Source organism: Molossus molossus, unplaced genomic scaffold, assembly GCF_014108415.1.
Source record: "Molossus molossus isolate mMolMol1 unplaced genomic scaffold, mMolMol1.p scaffold_m16_p_1, whole genome shotgun sequence".
NCBI lineage: Eukaryota > Metazoa > Chordata > Mammalia > Chiroptera > Molossidae > Molossus > Molossus molossus.
Genome location: NW_023425344.1, coordinates 242143549 through 242158033, shown reverse-complemented (window position 1 = coordinate 242158033; position 14485 = coordinate 242143549). Strand labels below are relative to the sequence as shown.

Below are 14485 nucleotides of genomic sequence, written 5' to 3'. Positions count from 1 at the left end.
CTGAAGTCTTGCATCGGGAACTACCCTTTACAAAGGCAGCCACTTCAACAAAGGCTGTAGAATATATTCTTTAAAGTTACAGATGCTTATTTCTGGATGGTGTGAGTACAAGTGCTTTTCCTGTATTTCTGTGCATTTCCAAGCTTTTGAGATGGGCTGTGTGTTACTGTTCAGCTATATATTCCAGGCCTTCCCATTTTGTCTCCTCACTATTCCTTGACCACACCAGGTATATTCCTCCCTCGGGTGCCTGCACTGGCTCTTCTCTCTACCTGGAGCCCTCTCCCCTGGACAACCCCTCTCTTCACCAACTTCAGGTCTTTGCTGAAATGTCCCCTCCTAGGTGAGGCCTCCTCACCCTCCCTTCCTCAGAACCCCCTCTTCCCTGCTTCATTTTTGTCCACAGCACTTGTCCCCACCTGACATACTGTGCATTTTACTTCTTTACTTATTCACTGTCTGTTTTCAGTAAACTCCATAAGGTCCAGGCTTTTGTCTGTTTCGTGCACTGCTGTATCCTCAGCACCTAGACAGCTGAAAGGTGCTCTAAGCACATAGTAGGTACTTAACAAACAGTTGAAGAAACGAAGAAATGCATGAACAAGATCATTTCATCTCCTCTGAGCTCTTGCCAGGTTCTTTCCTAGGGGTGGAGTGGGCACAGGTGTGCGGCAGGAGGTGGGAAACAGCAGCAGGAGATGGGGGGGGGTCCCAGAAAGGAGGGGCTCTGGACTATGCTAGCCAATGCCAAATGGTAGCTCAGATACCAGGTTCACTGTGACATTCCGGTCAGGTGGCAAAGGATTTCTGATGTGGTCCCAGGTTGAGAGTAGCAATGCGGCTGAGCATGAGATTCCCAGGGCACAGGGAAACAAGCCAGAGAACCAACCTTACACACAGAACCCTCAGGTTTTGAGTACACTCAAGAAGAGCTGAGCGCTGTTCTCAAATACATGATGGGTTACAGCGGCAAGAAGGTGGTCCTTAGGGGCTGACTAGGGCTACTGAGTAGAAGTTACAAGGACACCTATTTTGGTTTGACACCAAGAACTATCCCCCACTCCTCCTTCACCATCCCCCATGAGAACTAACAATGGCCAGAGCCCAGGATTCATTCCTGCGTGGGTTGTACTTCCACTCAGTATATTCAACAATGATCTATTAAGTGCATTTACTCTGTGCCAGCGCTGTGGAAGCAATGGAGACTAAACGTTGTTCAAATAAATAAATACATACATATCCTGTACAATTACAAATCGCGAAGGCACCAACCTGAGTTGCCCGAGAGGCCTTATTCAGACAGGGGTCGGGAAGCCTCTCTAGGGCCCCCTAGATATTTGAGGGAGCCCTGAAGGGTGAGCACACCGGAGCCAGTGAGGTCTGCCAGGGGCAAGGAAGAATGCATGCTGTGCCAGGATTGGCAGGGACCCCCGCGCATCAGAGCTCGAGGCTGAGACCCACAGTGCCTTGCCCCGGGACACGGCCAGTCGGTGGAGCCGTCGAGGGTGGAAGCAGCCGAGTCCCCGGTGCCACTTCCTGGAAGCCCGACTCAAGAGCCGTGAGCGGCGGGGACCAGAGGCAGGAGGGGTGAGGCTGGGGGTCGAGTGAACTGCAGCCGGACCCCCAGAGGGGTGGGGAAAGGGGGCAGGGGGCGGCCCGATGACGTCATTTCCTGGCTCGGGAGCTATATAAGCGGGAGCGCGCGAGGGCTGCCGCTGCTCCTGCTACTGCAGTACCCGGGCTCTGTGCAGTGAGGCTGGTGGGCGGACCGACCGACGGACACGCGGAGACGCTGGACCCCGGCCCCCGCCAGCGCCGCGGTAGCCTGCCCTGCCCCGCCTGTGCAGCCACCTCTCGCCGGGTGCCCGCCGTGCCCGGCCCCAGGTCTCCAAGCTGCTCGGCGCCCCGGGTTCGCCATGCGCCCCGCCGCGGTCCTGGCACTTCTGCTCTGCGCCGGGCAAGGTGAGCGGGGACTGCATGCTGTGCTAGGACTGGCAGGGGCCGTCTCGGGGGAGGGCCCTGGGCGCCCCTGCCTGCCCCGCACCGCGCCGCGCACCCCTTGTGCCTGCCTACCGCGCGGCGAGTTTTCAGCACCGCGGACAGCGCCGCCGCCTCCCGCCTGACCCGCCAAGGGGCCTCGGCCCGGAACCCGCAGACAGGACCCTTTGGGCACGACTCTTGGACCCCGCCAGGCAGGGCGCCCTGTTTCCCCGACCCCCTGTCTGGGCTGGGCGTCCGCGCTGCAGGGCCAGCTCCGGCTCCGTGCCGTGGCCAAGGTCACTGGGGGAGATGGGAAGGCTGCTGCTGGCTCCCCCTCTGGCCTCACCTCTCTCCCTCTTCCATCCCCCGCTCGCCTCGTCTTCCTGCCCTTGACTTTTACCTCAGTCTCACCTCTCACCACCCCCTTCTCTTTCCCCGCACCGCTGGGGTCTCCCACCTCTCCCTGCGTTCTCCTGCCACCCCAATCCCATCCAGCCCTGGCCTTGTTTTCACACTTTCCCTTCAGCTCCCACACCCCCTCCAGAGCAGAAGCTCTCCCGAAGGGAAGGGTTGAGCTTTCAGTGCAGCCTCTGGGAGACACCCCCAGAGGCAGCAGCCAGGGAAGGGAAAATCAGCCCCAGCATCTCATTTGGGTGGGGGCAGTTTTGAGGGGGAGTGCAGAGGTGAACGGGCCCCTGCTAAACCCATCAGGAAGGACTGGGCTCTCCCCTCAGAGCAGAAGAGTGACCCCAGCTCTCTCTTTTTCTTCCCAGTCTTTGCCCTCCCTGTGAACAGCCCAATGAGTAAAAGGGACACGGAGGTAAGGAGGGATGCGGGATGCCCCGGGAGGGGGAGGAGGTCCCAGTGGACACCTTACAGCCAGTTCTTGGGCAGCTGCAGAAGTGAGTCTGGCATAAAGCCAAGAGCCAGCACTGCGGCTGCTGAGCCTGGGGACAGCTTGCAGAAGAAGATATCAAAGACCGCCTGGCTGCCCTGCCATCCTGCTGGGGGACTTCCCCAGCTTCCTCGGAGCCGAGGCGCAGCCCAGTGGGGCCTGTCTTGCCTGCTGGGCTGCAGTTCCAGACCCACTGTGTTGAACATTCTGAATCTGGCAGACCCACCAGGGGCTGCTGGGGGTGGCTTCTCTGTTCTGTGGTTGTTTGTCCACAGACATGCAAAAACCAGGTCTTCACCTCTCCCTTTGCTTTCCCCCTCCCCACCTCCCAAGGCTCTGCCAGCAACACAGTTCACCCCACAGTTACTCAAGCCATGGTTCTCCCAAAGGGCCACGACAAAAACATTCTTGGTCGTGGCTTCTGCACTCAGGGTCCTGGCCAGTTAGGCTGATGGTGGATGTCACCCAGGAAAGGGACTTAGGAGACACTGGTTGGGTGGGGGCGGGGGAGGGTTTCCTGTTGCCAGCAATACACTCCATGTATAGAGTGCACAGTATACACTCCATGTGGGGTGTAAACTTGAAATCCATTCATGTCAGCTGGGGCTGGTTTTCTAATCTCTGGTGCTCACAGATACCTGCACTTGAGAGGCAGATAAATTTCTGCTCCCCACCTTTCCAGGAGCTGTTTTCTTCCATCCAGAGAGACTATGGTTAAAATCCAAAGCATCAATTTGCTTAACTGTGTTTCCTCTTCTTTAGTTGCAGACAGGCCTGTATTTAAACCTCTACCACTTGTAGCTGTGAAGTCTGGGGAAAACCCTTAACTTCTGTGAGCTTCCCCTTTTCCTATCTGTAGTATTTCCCTGAAGGGGAGTTGTGAGGAGTAAGAATCAGATGTGTGAGGTGCCTGGTACGTAGTTGGTCCTCAGTAAATGGGCCCTGTTATTTCTAGACCTTTCCTTCTCAATCTCCCCGTTGTTCTTGGGATCCGTACCCAGTTCTCTCTCAGAATCTGTCCTCGTAGACTCTTGGGTATCGTTATTCCAGCGCAAGGTGTGAGGTTGCAGGGAGATGCAAGGCGCAGGCTGAAGGACCCTCCTGGCCAGATCCCTTTTGGGAGATATTTAGGTCACCATATTGTACTCAGGAGCCTGGGATCGGGGGCTGTTTAAGACTTGAATACTCCATCCTACGACGCTGTGACAACTGTACAGCTGTTTGCCATCCTGGATCCTTGGACAGGTTGCCTTGGCATCCCGTAGACACAGCCTTCCGCCCCCTCACTCCCTACCAGTGTTGCCTGGTGCACGTCTGACACCTCACGCTCCTCCGCCTGGCTCTAGGTAGCTGAAGCAGGGTCCGGGTTGTGTATCCCGCCCTGGGTGTGTGGCACTTCACACTTTATAGTGTTTTCCCATCTGTACCTGTAACCCTGGGAGAGGAGTTGGGAGATTCTTCTCACTCTGATTTCACAAGTGAGGAAACTGAGGCTCAGAGAGGTCAAGTCACATCCCAAGACAACACAGCTAGGTTGGCACCATCTTCAAATACCCATTTCCCAGGGTCCTGGCTATCCGCAGCGCCTTGCTAGGCACTGGACAAGACTTTCAGAGATATGGCTGCTGTTGACCTGGGATGAGACCCAGATATGGCTGATGTGTGCCCACCTCCAGCCAGTGGATTCATCCCGTGGGTGACTAAGGAGCCAGACCGTGAGGCTGTCACTCCCTGCATGTGACCACTGCATGGATGTCGGGAGACAGTGATCTGAGTCCTGTTTCCAGACAGGGTAGAGCCAGGGAAGGTCTTTGCTCTCCTCTGGGTGGTCCAGAAAGGCTTCCTGGAGACAGCTGACCTTTTGGGCGTCTATAAGACCAAAGTACTTTTGCAAGACATATGTGCGATACCCAGAAGCAGCTTCCCCATCTTCTATTTTATTCTATTTTTTGTTAACCCTCACCCAGGGATATTTTTCCATTCATTTTTAGAGAGAGTTGAACAGAGAGAAGGAGGGAATGAGAGAGAGAGAGACAAAGAGAGAGAGAGCGATGTGAGAGACACACATCAATTGGTTGCTTCCTGCATGACCCTGACCAGGCTGGGGATCGAACCTGCAACCCACGTACATGCCCTTGACCAGAATTGAACCCGCGACCCTTCAGTCTGCAGGCTGATGCTCTAACTGCTGAGTGAAATGGGCCCGGATAGCTTCCCCGTCTTTAGAGAAACCCCTGAGGATGAGAAGTCACCAGGTACCCACCCCCACTTTAGAGGGGCACCTGCTGGCCAGGTCATTGGAGTTCCTGGCATAGGATAAGTACCATATAAGGGTATTCTCTTAGCGTTGCTGCTACTGTCTGGTCGAGAAAGCAGAGCTGTGCCCCTGAGCCAGGCACCCTTGGACTCCTGAAGACAAGAGCAGATGTCCTATGTCCTTGTTAGAAATTTGCCCTGGAGGCTTCAGGGGCTGAGTCCCATGCCCCAGCCACCCCCAGCCTGCCCCCCTCTCCTTCCAGGTGATGAAGTGCGTCGTTGAGGTCATCTCTGACACACTCTCCAAGCCCAGCCCCATGCCTGTGAGCCAGGAGTGTTTTGAGACACTCCGAGGAGGTACGTACGGGCCAGGCTGGGGGTGAGGGGCTGCCGCCTGCTGGGCTGGACGGCCAGACATGGGTGTGTGGCTTCTGGTGGAATTCAGTGACTTGTTTCAACTGTCATTGACCAAGTGCCTGCCTTGTCCAGGCCTGTGCTGCGGTCTGAGGGGTACAGGGAGATGAGGGAGTTACAGGCCCTGTACACCTGGAGCTTATGGCCTAGCAGAGGGGCAACTATGAACACAATTAGGATTCTGGGCAGAACGAAGCCAGGGCTGGAACAGCAAGCCGCCAGAAGGTGAGCACCCTGTGGACAAGGATTCTGTGTGCGAATCCTCAGTGCCAGGAGCTGCTGCCGCCACCTGGTAGCACCTTAGACATGTGATGGCCAAAGGAGCAAGTGGGGGGCAAGAGAAGGGGAAGGCTCCGCCAAGCAGGCAGCCAAGTGTTGACCCGCTGCTGGACAGAGCCAACGTTAGCATCGAGGAGGGGGGTTAAGAGAAAAGTTGGAAACCAATGGGTAGAAAAATGAAGAAAGGGTAGGAACTCCAGGAGGCCAGGACAGCGGAGCAAAGGCTCGGAGCTGGGGGACACGTTGTGTTGGAAGACACCCCCACCTCACCCGAGGGCTGCCATCTCTTGGCCAAAGTCTGGGTACTGGGACCGTGGTGACCTTTCTGTAGTAGAAGGAAACCGATGGACATCTTGGAAAGGCGGTCATATCAAAAGTGTTCTCTCAAGACCCAGTCTTGCTGCCGCCGCCCAGGTTGGAGTTTCCAGAGTAAAGTGCCCGCGCTCGGCTGAAACTGCTGGTGGCCATCTCTTCCTCGCTGTCCTCCGGCAGCGGCCGTAACCACTGTCCTTCATTGCAGATGAACGGATTCTCTCAATCCTGCGACATCAGAATTTGCTGAAAGAGCTCCAAGACCTTGCTCTCCAAGGTATTCGCAGCCACCACACCTGTACCTGGGTCATTCCAGTGACTGAGTCAGGACATCAGGGTGGAAGGTCCGGCAGGTCCTGCTTCTGTCTGATGTGCAGTGATTTCCTGTCAACTAGTGGGACAGCGGGGCCCCCACGCCGCCTGGCCCAGTCTGCCATTGATGTAGTTGAAGATATCGAGGCCCAGAGAGGTTGAGTGTCTTGCCCAAGGTCACGCAGTGAGTTAGGGACATGCCAAGACCAGATGCAGCTCTGCTGTCTCGAGTTCAGTGTTGCACTTTCGAGATGAGGCGGCGGAGAGGACTCTTTCCTTTGGGCATACTCCCGTGCCCACAGCCACTGTCGGGCTCCTCTGGCCATTCCAGAAACTCCCATCATGGGTGGTAAAATCATTGCCAGCTGCAGAGCTGGCCTGGGCAAGGCGCCACCATCAGGAGCCAGGTACAGGACAGGACAGCCCCAGGCGGTGGCAGCCTCAGGCTGATGCAGGGAGAGGGGTCTCTGGATTGTGGGAGCAAGGGCCAACCCTGAGCTTGGACGCAGGCTCCTGCTTGGCTTTGTCCCAAGGGTTTGGACTTCTGGGGTCCAGGCTGAGCAGGATTTGCCCGAATCAAGAGCCATGAGGGTAATAGTCACTTACCTCCTGCTGTAGGGTCCCCTAACTACCAGCCAGGTCCTGAGGGGGGCGCCTGCCTTCCCCCGGGACCCTCTGCTCCACCTGAGTCTCTGTTGCTCCGTGAAGTAGCAGGCAGGGCTTGTTCTCATTTCCGAGGTGAGGAGCTGAGTCTGGAGGTGGTATGGCCACCTGGATGGGCCCCAGCCAGGAGGGGACAGGGGCAGCCAACCCCGGCCCCATCCCCAAGCCCTCGCCCCTCCGTCTCTCACCGGGCAGGTCGGGAACAAGCTGTGCTCGGTGCACATAGGAGGAATGGAGGCCTTCACCTTCACGGACAAATGTGCCGCTCAGACCAAATGAGACTTTGTCTCCTTCTCTTCTACCAGGTGCCAAGGAGAGGGCACATCAGCAGAAGAAACACAGCAGCTTTGAGGATGAACTGTCAGAGGTTCTTGAGAAGCAGAATGACCAGGCAGAGCTGAAGGGTCAGTGCTGGCCAGTCCGGCCGGAGGCCAGGGAGGGAGAGAAAACAACGGTGGCTGTAAGATCGAGTGTCCCTAGGAGGGAAGAGCCCCTCCTCTGCGCCCTGTGAGGTAGCAGTCCTGCCCTTCACTTACAAATGAGGCCAGAGAGGTTAAGTACCTTGTCCACGTCTGGGCCTGTCCCCCTCCAAAGCCCTCCATCGCCCCATCTGCCCACCACAGGGCTGACACTCCAGAGCAGGAAGTGGCTGGCCTGGCAGGTGGGCAGCTTGGACTCTGGCTTTCCCAGTGGCCCCTGCAGCAGGCCCTGCCCGAGCACCTGCCTCCTGGCATCAGGTGGGACCTTTAGCAGAGCCGAGTTGCAGGCAGATCCCAGAGGAGTAGGTTCGAAACACTAAATGAACCGGGATCATCTCTCTCTCTTTGAAAAACATTTTTTTTTCCTCTTTATTGATTTCAGAGAGAGAGGAAGGGAGAGGGAGAGAGAGGTAGAAACATCAATGAGAGAGAACATCGACTGGCCTCCTACATGCCCCCCACTGGGGATCGGGCCCACAACCTGGGCATGTGCCCTGACCGGGAATCGAACCTGCGACCTCTTAGTGCCTGGGTCGACGCTCAGCCCCTGAGCCACACCAGCCAGTCTCTCTCTTTTTCAATCCTCATCTGAGGATAAGTTTTTCATTGATTTTTTTTTTTTAGAAAGAGGAAGGAGGTGGGGGAGAGAGAAACCAGTCATATCGACCGGTTGCCTCCCGTACACACCCTGGTGCCCTGACCGGAAATCGAACCCACAACCTGGGTATGTGCCCTGATCCGAAATTGAACCCATGACCTTTCAGTGTATGGGACAACACTCCAACCAACAGAGCCACACTGGCCAAAATCAGGTCATCTTTCTTGAAACCAGAGAGCTTTTAGAGGTCAAAGAGATCGTGGCGTAGGTCAAGGTGATTCTCTCGTGACTCGTCCTCCTACCTGCAAACATCCGCAAACCACCCCAGCAGGCCCTGCCCTTTGCAGTGGAAGGTGGGTGAACAGGCCGGTTTTCGGGAGCCGAGTTCTCAGTGGTCTTCCCTCGGGAAGCTGCTGGGTGGCCCAGGAGTCCATCGGCCAGGCTGCTTGGGGCACGGCGTGGACTCCTCGGGCTGGCTCCATGGGAACGCGTGTCTGGATGGCTGTGGGCGTCTGCCATGGGCTGCGGTAGGGGGCAGTGTAGTATAGTGTGCGTGTGTGCGCGTGTGCATGTGCGCGTGTGCGTGTCTGGAGGCTTCAACAAGGGAAGCAGCCATGCGTCAGCGCAGAGCGGGGATGGACGGCAGCACGTTCCCCTGGAGTCCTGGTCAGATGGGCTGGACCAGGTCTGCTTGTGCAACAGTAACCATTCTAGCGACGGGAGGGTCTCACTAGGTGGAAGGCTGTCTTCATGGCAGCCACAGAAGACACCTTCTCATGAGAACTACGAACATGGAGGAACTGAGCCCTCTCACGCCGTTCTCGGCCGTCGCACATCACAGCTCCCCTGACGGCCTAATTTTCGGTTCAGGACTCTATCTTCTGGGGTCATTTTCAAGCTTTTTTAAAAAAATCACCTTCTTCTTTAAGTGGCAGAATTACGAAGAAACACAGTCCATCCGTGCTCAGGTCAAACCCAGACACGGAGAGTGCACCCTGATTCTGCCGGGTGTCTCGGGCTGGGCTCGTTGGAATCAGAGAGATGCCATGACCAAGATCTGAAGTGGGGCTCTGGGGAGACCCCGAGTGCAGCCTGGTCCTCGGGGCCTGACTCTGCTCTGTTCTTCCTGCAGAGACAGAAGAGATGCCCTCCAAGGATGCCGCGGAGAAAAGGGGAGATTCTAACGAGGTGGAGAAGAAGGGTCACGACACGGATAGAACCGGGCCCCTGGCCTCCCCAGAGCCTGGGCAGGGGTCCAGGGAGGAGGAGGACAACCAGGTCCCAGGGGAGGAGGAGGCTGCCAACACCCACCCCCTAGCCAGCCTCCCTAGCCAGAAACACCCAGGCCCTCAGGCCGAGCAGGACTGTGAGGGTCCCTCCCAGGGCTTGGCGGACAGAGAGAAGGGGCAGGGTTCAGAGCAAGGGCAGCAGGCAAGGAGAGGAGAGGCGGAGGAGGAAGAGGGGGAGGAGGAGGAGAAGAAGGACGCAGAGGCTGGAGAGAAGGTCATCTCTAAAGAAGAAGGCCCGACTGCTGCATTTAAGCCCCACCCGAGCCTCGGCTACAAGGAGGTCCAGAGGGGTGAGGGTATGTATGTCTGAGGCCTCACCACATTGTAGGAGAGGGGGACGGATGGGAGGGAGACCTCGTCCACGCTCTCAGTCCACCTTCACACATGAAAGTAGATATTATCTCCATTTTCCAGATGGGAAACTAAGGCTCAGAGAGGTTAAGTAATATGCCCAAGGCCACACAGCCAATTTGTAGTAAAATCTGAGATTCCAACCCGGGTTTGTCTGACTCTAAAATCACACATCTCCACTACTGCACATAGATCCTCCCCCTGCCCCCAACCCGGAGGCCAGAGGGGCTTTGCAGGGTGGGTGGGTAGGCTCTGGGAACAGAGGGGCAGCATGACAGGTGGGAGCAGGCTTTTCTGGGGACAGTTGTCAGCTTCAGCCAGGGTTTTGGAAAGACCCTGGCTCCTGCTGTGGGCCTTGTCAAGGTCTCTCCTCCCTGTGCAGCTAGGTCAAGGGCGTCTGGGATGAGGGGGCTAAAGGAAGAGGTAGGCCCCGGCCAACCACCACTCTGGGCTTTCAGAGGGTCTGGCAAAACATGGTGTTAAGATGGCTTTTCCCTCCGAGTAGAATCTTGTGGAGACGCTGAGCTGGACACTGAGTGTGGGGTCTGCGGCTCAGTAGTGGCTACAGAGAGGCCCCAGGGAGTGGCAGGGGTCAGGGAAGGTGGTGACCCCCCCTCATCTCCTGCTCTTGTCCACCACCCGCTCCAGGTTGGTCCAAGGCTCTGGCTGTGGATGGAGCCAGGAAGACTGAGGCCGAGGAAGCTCAGTCCCCCAAGGGGAAGGGGCAACGGGAGCGGCCCCGGCAGGAGGCAGCGGCGGAGGCGGAGGCGATGGCAGGGCCCCCGATGGCAGGGCCCCCTCGAGGCGCCCTCCGGGGCGGGGAGAGCGGGGAGCAGCAGGAGGAGCGGCGCTCTGAGGAGTGGGAGGATGCCAAGCGATGGAGCAAAATGGACCAGCTGGCCAAAGAGCTGACGGCCGAGAAGCGGCTGGAGGGGGAGGATGAGGAGGATGGCCCCGACCACTCCATGAAGCGACCCTTCCCGGCCCGGGGCTACGGCTTCAGAGGTCCGGGGCTGCAGATGCGAGGCTGGCGGCCGCCCTCCCAGGAGGACTCCGTGGAGCCGGGCCTGCCCCTTCAGGCGCACAGCTACCCGGAGGAGGGCAGCGCCAACCGCAGACCGGAGGTTGGTATGGGGCGGAAGCCAGCCGTGGGCCAGGCCCTCGGGGTGTGGGCCCCACTGAGTGGTCGTGTCCCCTTGGAGCCTGGGACCGGAGAGGTGCTGACTGGGAGCTCCCGGAGACACCACAGAGGCCTGGGTTCGGGGAAGACCTGGGAAGGGGCGGGGAGAGTGTGCCAGGCAGGGAGGCAGGTGGCTCCCAGGGCACCTGGTGAAGCTAGTGGACAGGCAGACAGGAGGCGGACGTGTTCAGATCAGCACGTGGGGCTGGAGAGCGGGAGCCAGTCTCCAGAGGGGTGAGTGGCCACTGCCCTGAAGACAAAGGGCGCCACTGGCCCCAAGAGCTGGGGGGGCACGAGAGGACGGGACACTAAGGGACAGTTGGAAGACCCTGAGGTTGGTCCAGCCAGGTCCGCTCCTGGACCCCAGGCAGCCCAGCCACACCCTCGTCTCCCAGGGTCAGACACTGCCCCCCATCCCTGAAAGCAGGGGGGGGGCAGGGCCAGTTGGACCTCCTGCCTGGTGGTGAGTGGGGGAAGCAGGTGGGTGCCCGAAAACCCGGGTTCTGCCTCCTTCTAGCTGTGTGACCTTGGGCAGGTCACTCTCCTTCTCTGAGCCTCAGTGGTTACCCCATTTGTGAAATGGGGGTAAGGACTCCTTTCTGCTCACCTCACTATCATGATCAGGATACACGTGAGCTTTGAAAACCTGGCCATGCTAATTTGAGAAGCTCAGTGGGGTGCAGAGACGCAGCCCCACAGGAGGGGACGGGTGGGAGCTGGGGTCCCTGGCAGGCTGGCAACACAGCCTTGGAGCTGGAGGACGCCCTGGGGGGAGCTTCCTCGGTCTCCAGCCCTCTCTGTGTGTCTGGGACAAGGGTCTCAGCAGCTGGAGCCAGAGCAGGTCATCGGCCTTTGTATGTCCCCAGGAGACCGAAGGGACGGGCCCAGGAAACAGCAGCTCGCTCCTCACCGCAGCCTCTGGAGCGCCCTTCTGCACAGGCAGGGGGAGCCATGGGGACCACTCCACCCAGCCCGAGGGTCTTCCTAAAAATGGCTCCAGATCACAGAACTCATGCCCCAGGGGCTATTCCAAGACAGGGCTCTGGGCTCCTGTTTCCATGGCAACCAGTGCCTGTTCCCAGTGAGGCTGTCAGTGCTGTCCTGGTGCAGGGGGTGGGGACGGGTGCAGCCTGGCATGCGGCAGGGACCCCAAGACCACTCCTCCCAGGTCAGGCCAGGGGTCTCCTGAGGGCACAGTCTCATGGGCATCTGACCCAGCTCTGGGGACCTGGAAGCTTCCTGAGGTTGGGGCACCCAGTGGGCTCATGGGATGTGTCCTTGAACCACCCTGTCAACCAGAGGTCAGGCCCCCCAGATTGGGACCAAGGACTGAGGCCCAGCCCTCGACAGGTAGGTGGGGCAGCCCTCCCCCCAGCCTGTGTCCTGGGCCCACACCCGCAGCTGGGAGGCCCGCCGCCGACTGGAAACCCAGGCCCCGGACGCGCGCTGGGAGCCATTGGCACAGTCTAGGCCCGGGGTGGGGGCACTGAAGGAATTCTGAACCAGAGGGTTCCTTTTCCACACACCCACCTGGGACCGTCCAGGAGGCGGCAGGACTGGGTAAGGGGCCACTGGGGCGCTGTGGGGTCAGGGCTGGCTCCCCCACGTTCTCGTGCACAGTGCCCCTCAGAGCGGCCCTGTAGGCATCAGAGTCTCCATGGTGCAGAGGCCTGAGGCTCCGAGAGGCAGGCCGCACAGCTAGCTGGCAGCACAGTCGGGCTGGCTGCTGACCGCCATGCTGGCACCGGCCCCTGGGCCAGTCCCGGCCTGACCCTTGGTGTCCTCTCCTAGGACCAGGAGCTGGAGAGCCTGTCAGCCATCGAGGCGGAGCTGGAGAAGGTGGCCCACCAGCTGCAGGCGCTGCAGCAGGGCTGAGGCGCCGGCTGGCCCCACCCGCCGGGGCCCCAGGCACCCGGGGTCCTGTGTCGTCCCCTTCACAGGTCCTGCCCGCCGACCTGTGCGCTGCTTCCGGTAGGGAGGTGGCGGCCGCCCTGCCCGGCCACCTGCTGCCCCTTGCTCCTCTCCTGCTCTTGGCCTCACCGAGCCCCTCTGCAGGGCAGACCTGGTTTCAGACACGGTCCTCTCCGCACACAGGGAGCTTTCGAGAAGTTCTCCTTCCACATCAGGCCCACTGGGCACCCTGCAATAACGCTGACCTTTGGTGAAAGTTGAGAACTCCCGACTGTAATATATCCTGTACAAGTTTACCAAGGGACAAATAAATCTGCTCTGGGCTCCCTCCTGCTTCTGTGAACCCTTCCCCCTCGTGCCTCAGAGTGGGGTGGCATGGACTGGATCCTGGCAAAGGGACAAGGGGAGGTTCGGTCCACCCGGGTGACTCCTGTCTGGGCAGTTTCCTAGCCATGGGATCTCGGGCAAGGGACTCTACACCCCTGGGCATGTTTTCTCAACTTTTGTATAATGGGGTGCTGACATCTGCCTCCAAGTGTGTGGGGATTAAATAATACCCAAAGGGGCTCCCCGGTTCCTTCCTCACTCCCATTTCCCAGCTACACCTGAGCTGGGCCCTGCAAAGGCGGGGTCCGCTTGGGAAACAGCCCTGCTCTCCATGGTGCTGGGGAGAGGCCCCGACGGCCCGGGAGGGCGCCTGCCGCCAAGGCCATGTGCCCCCCGCATGAGTCCACCGCCCCTGACTAGTACCTGCACAGAGTCCAGGGCATCTGGAGTCCTTGAATATCTAATGATCCACGAGAGCACGGCAGGTCTCAGTCTCAGCTTTGAGAGTGGGGAACTGAGGCTCACAAGGTGAAATGACTCAGCAAGGTCACGGGCAGGGGTGATGCCCAACACATTTAGCCGTGGGGACTACAGGGTTGCACAGCGGAATGGACAGGGCGGGTGCACCGGCCTGCTCGGGCTGCTCGGGCATCCGCACACGTTTGTTGTGGCCTGTGGGCCTGCAGGCCTCAGCCCGCAGATGAACGGACGTGCCCTGACTCCCGGGGCCGCTGCCCAGAAGTGCGGGTTTTCACGGCAGACGAGCTGGAGCCGGCAGTCCTGCTGGGGAGCTTGGGCAAGTGCTCCCGGCTCTCGGGGCCTCTGTCTCCCCATCTATCAAGTGGGGTAATACTATCTCCTCACTAGCTTGTGGCAGGGATGTGGGAGGCCCAGCCAGCCTGGATCAGAAAACTATTATGACAGCACAAGTCATCTGAGGGGGCTCGGCAAGTCTGGGCCTGTCGTGTGAAGCAGGTGACGGGGTGCGGACACCTGCTCCCCGCAGCCCAGAGGGCTGCCCTCAGGGGAGCTCTGTGCTGAAAGGTGTTTATTTCTTCAGGTTTCAGGACAGGTTTGCCCTCCATCCCCAACAGTTACAGAAACAAACACGCTACTTCCCACCAGTCGGTCAAGTATCAAACATCCACTCCCAAGACTAGTCAGCAAATGGAGGGGACACGGGTCCCCTGGACCCTGAAACAACCCGGTCCAGAGACGGACCACCTGCAGGGTCACAGC

The 14485-nt window shown here is 58.9% G+C and overlaps 1 protein-coding gene across 1 annotated transcript; it reads left to right on the top strand.

Annotated features, from left to right (window-relative positions):
* The first annotated feature begins 1735 nt into the window (after positions 1–1735).
* Positions 1736–13033, top strand: CHGA (chromogranin A). Its single transcript, XM_036272391.1, has 8 exons — positions 1736–1962; positions 2754–2800; positions 5395–5488; positions 6345–6413; positions 7417–7515; positions 9321–9773; positions 10477–10952; positions 12800–13033. Exons 1-8 carry the CDS (start codon positions 1917–1919, stop codon positions 12881–12883), a joined length of 1368 nt encoding a protein of 455 aa, XP_036128284.1. The 5' UTR covers positions 1736–1916; the 3' UTR covers positions 12884–13033.
* Positions 13034–14485: the final 1452 nt, after the last annotated feature.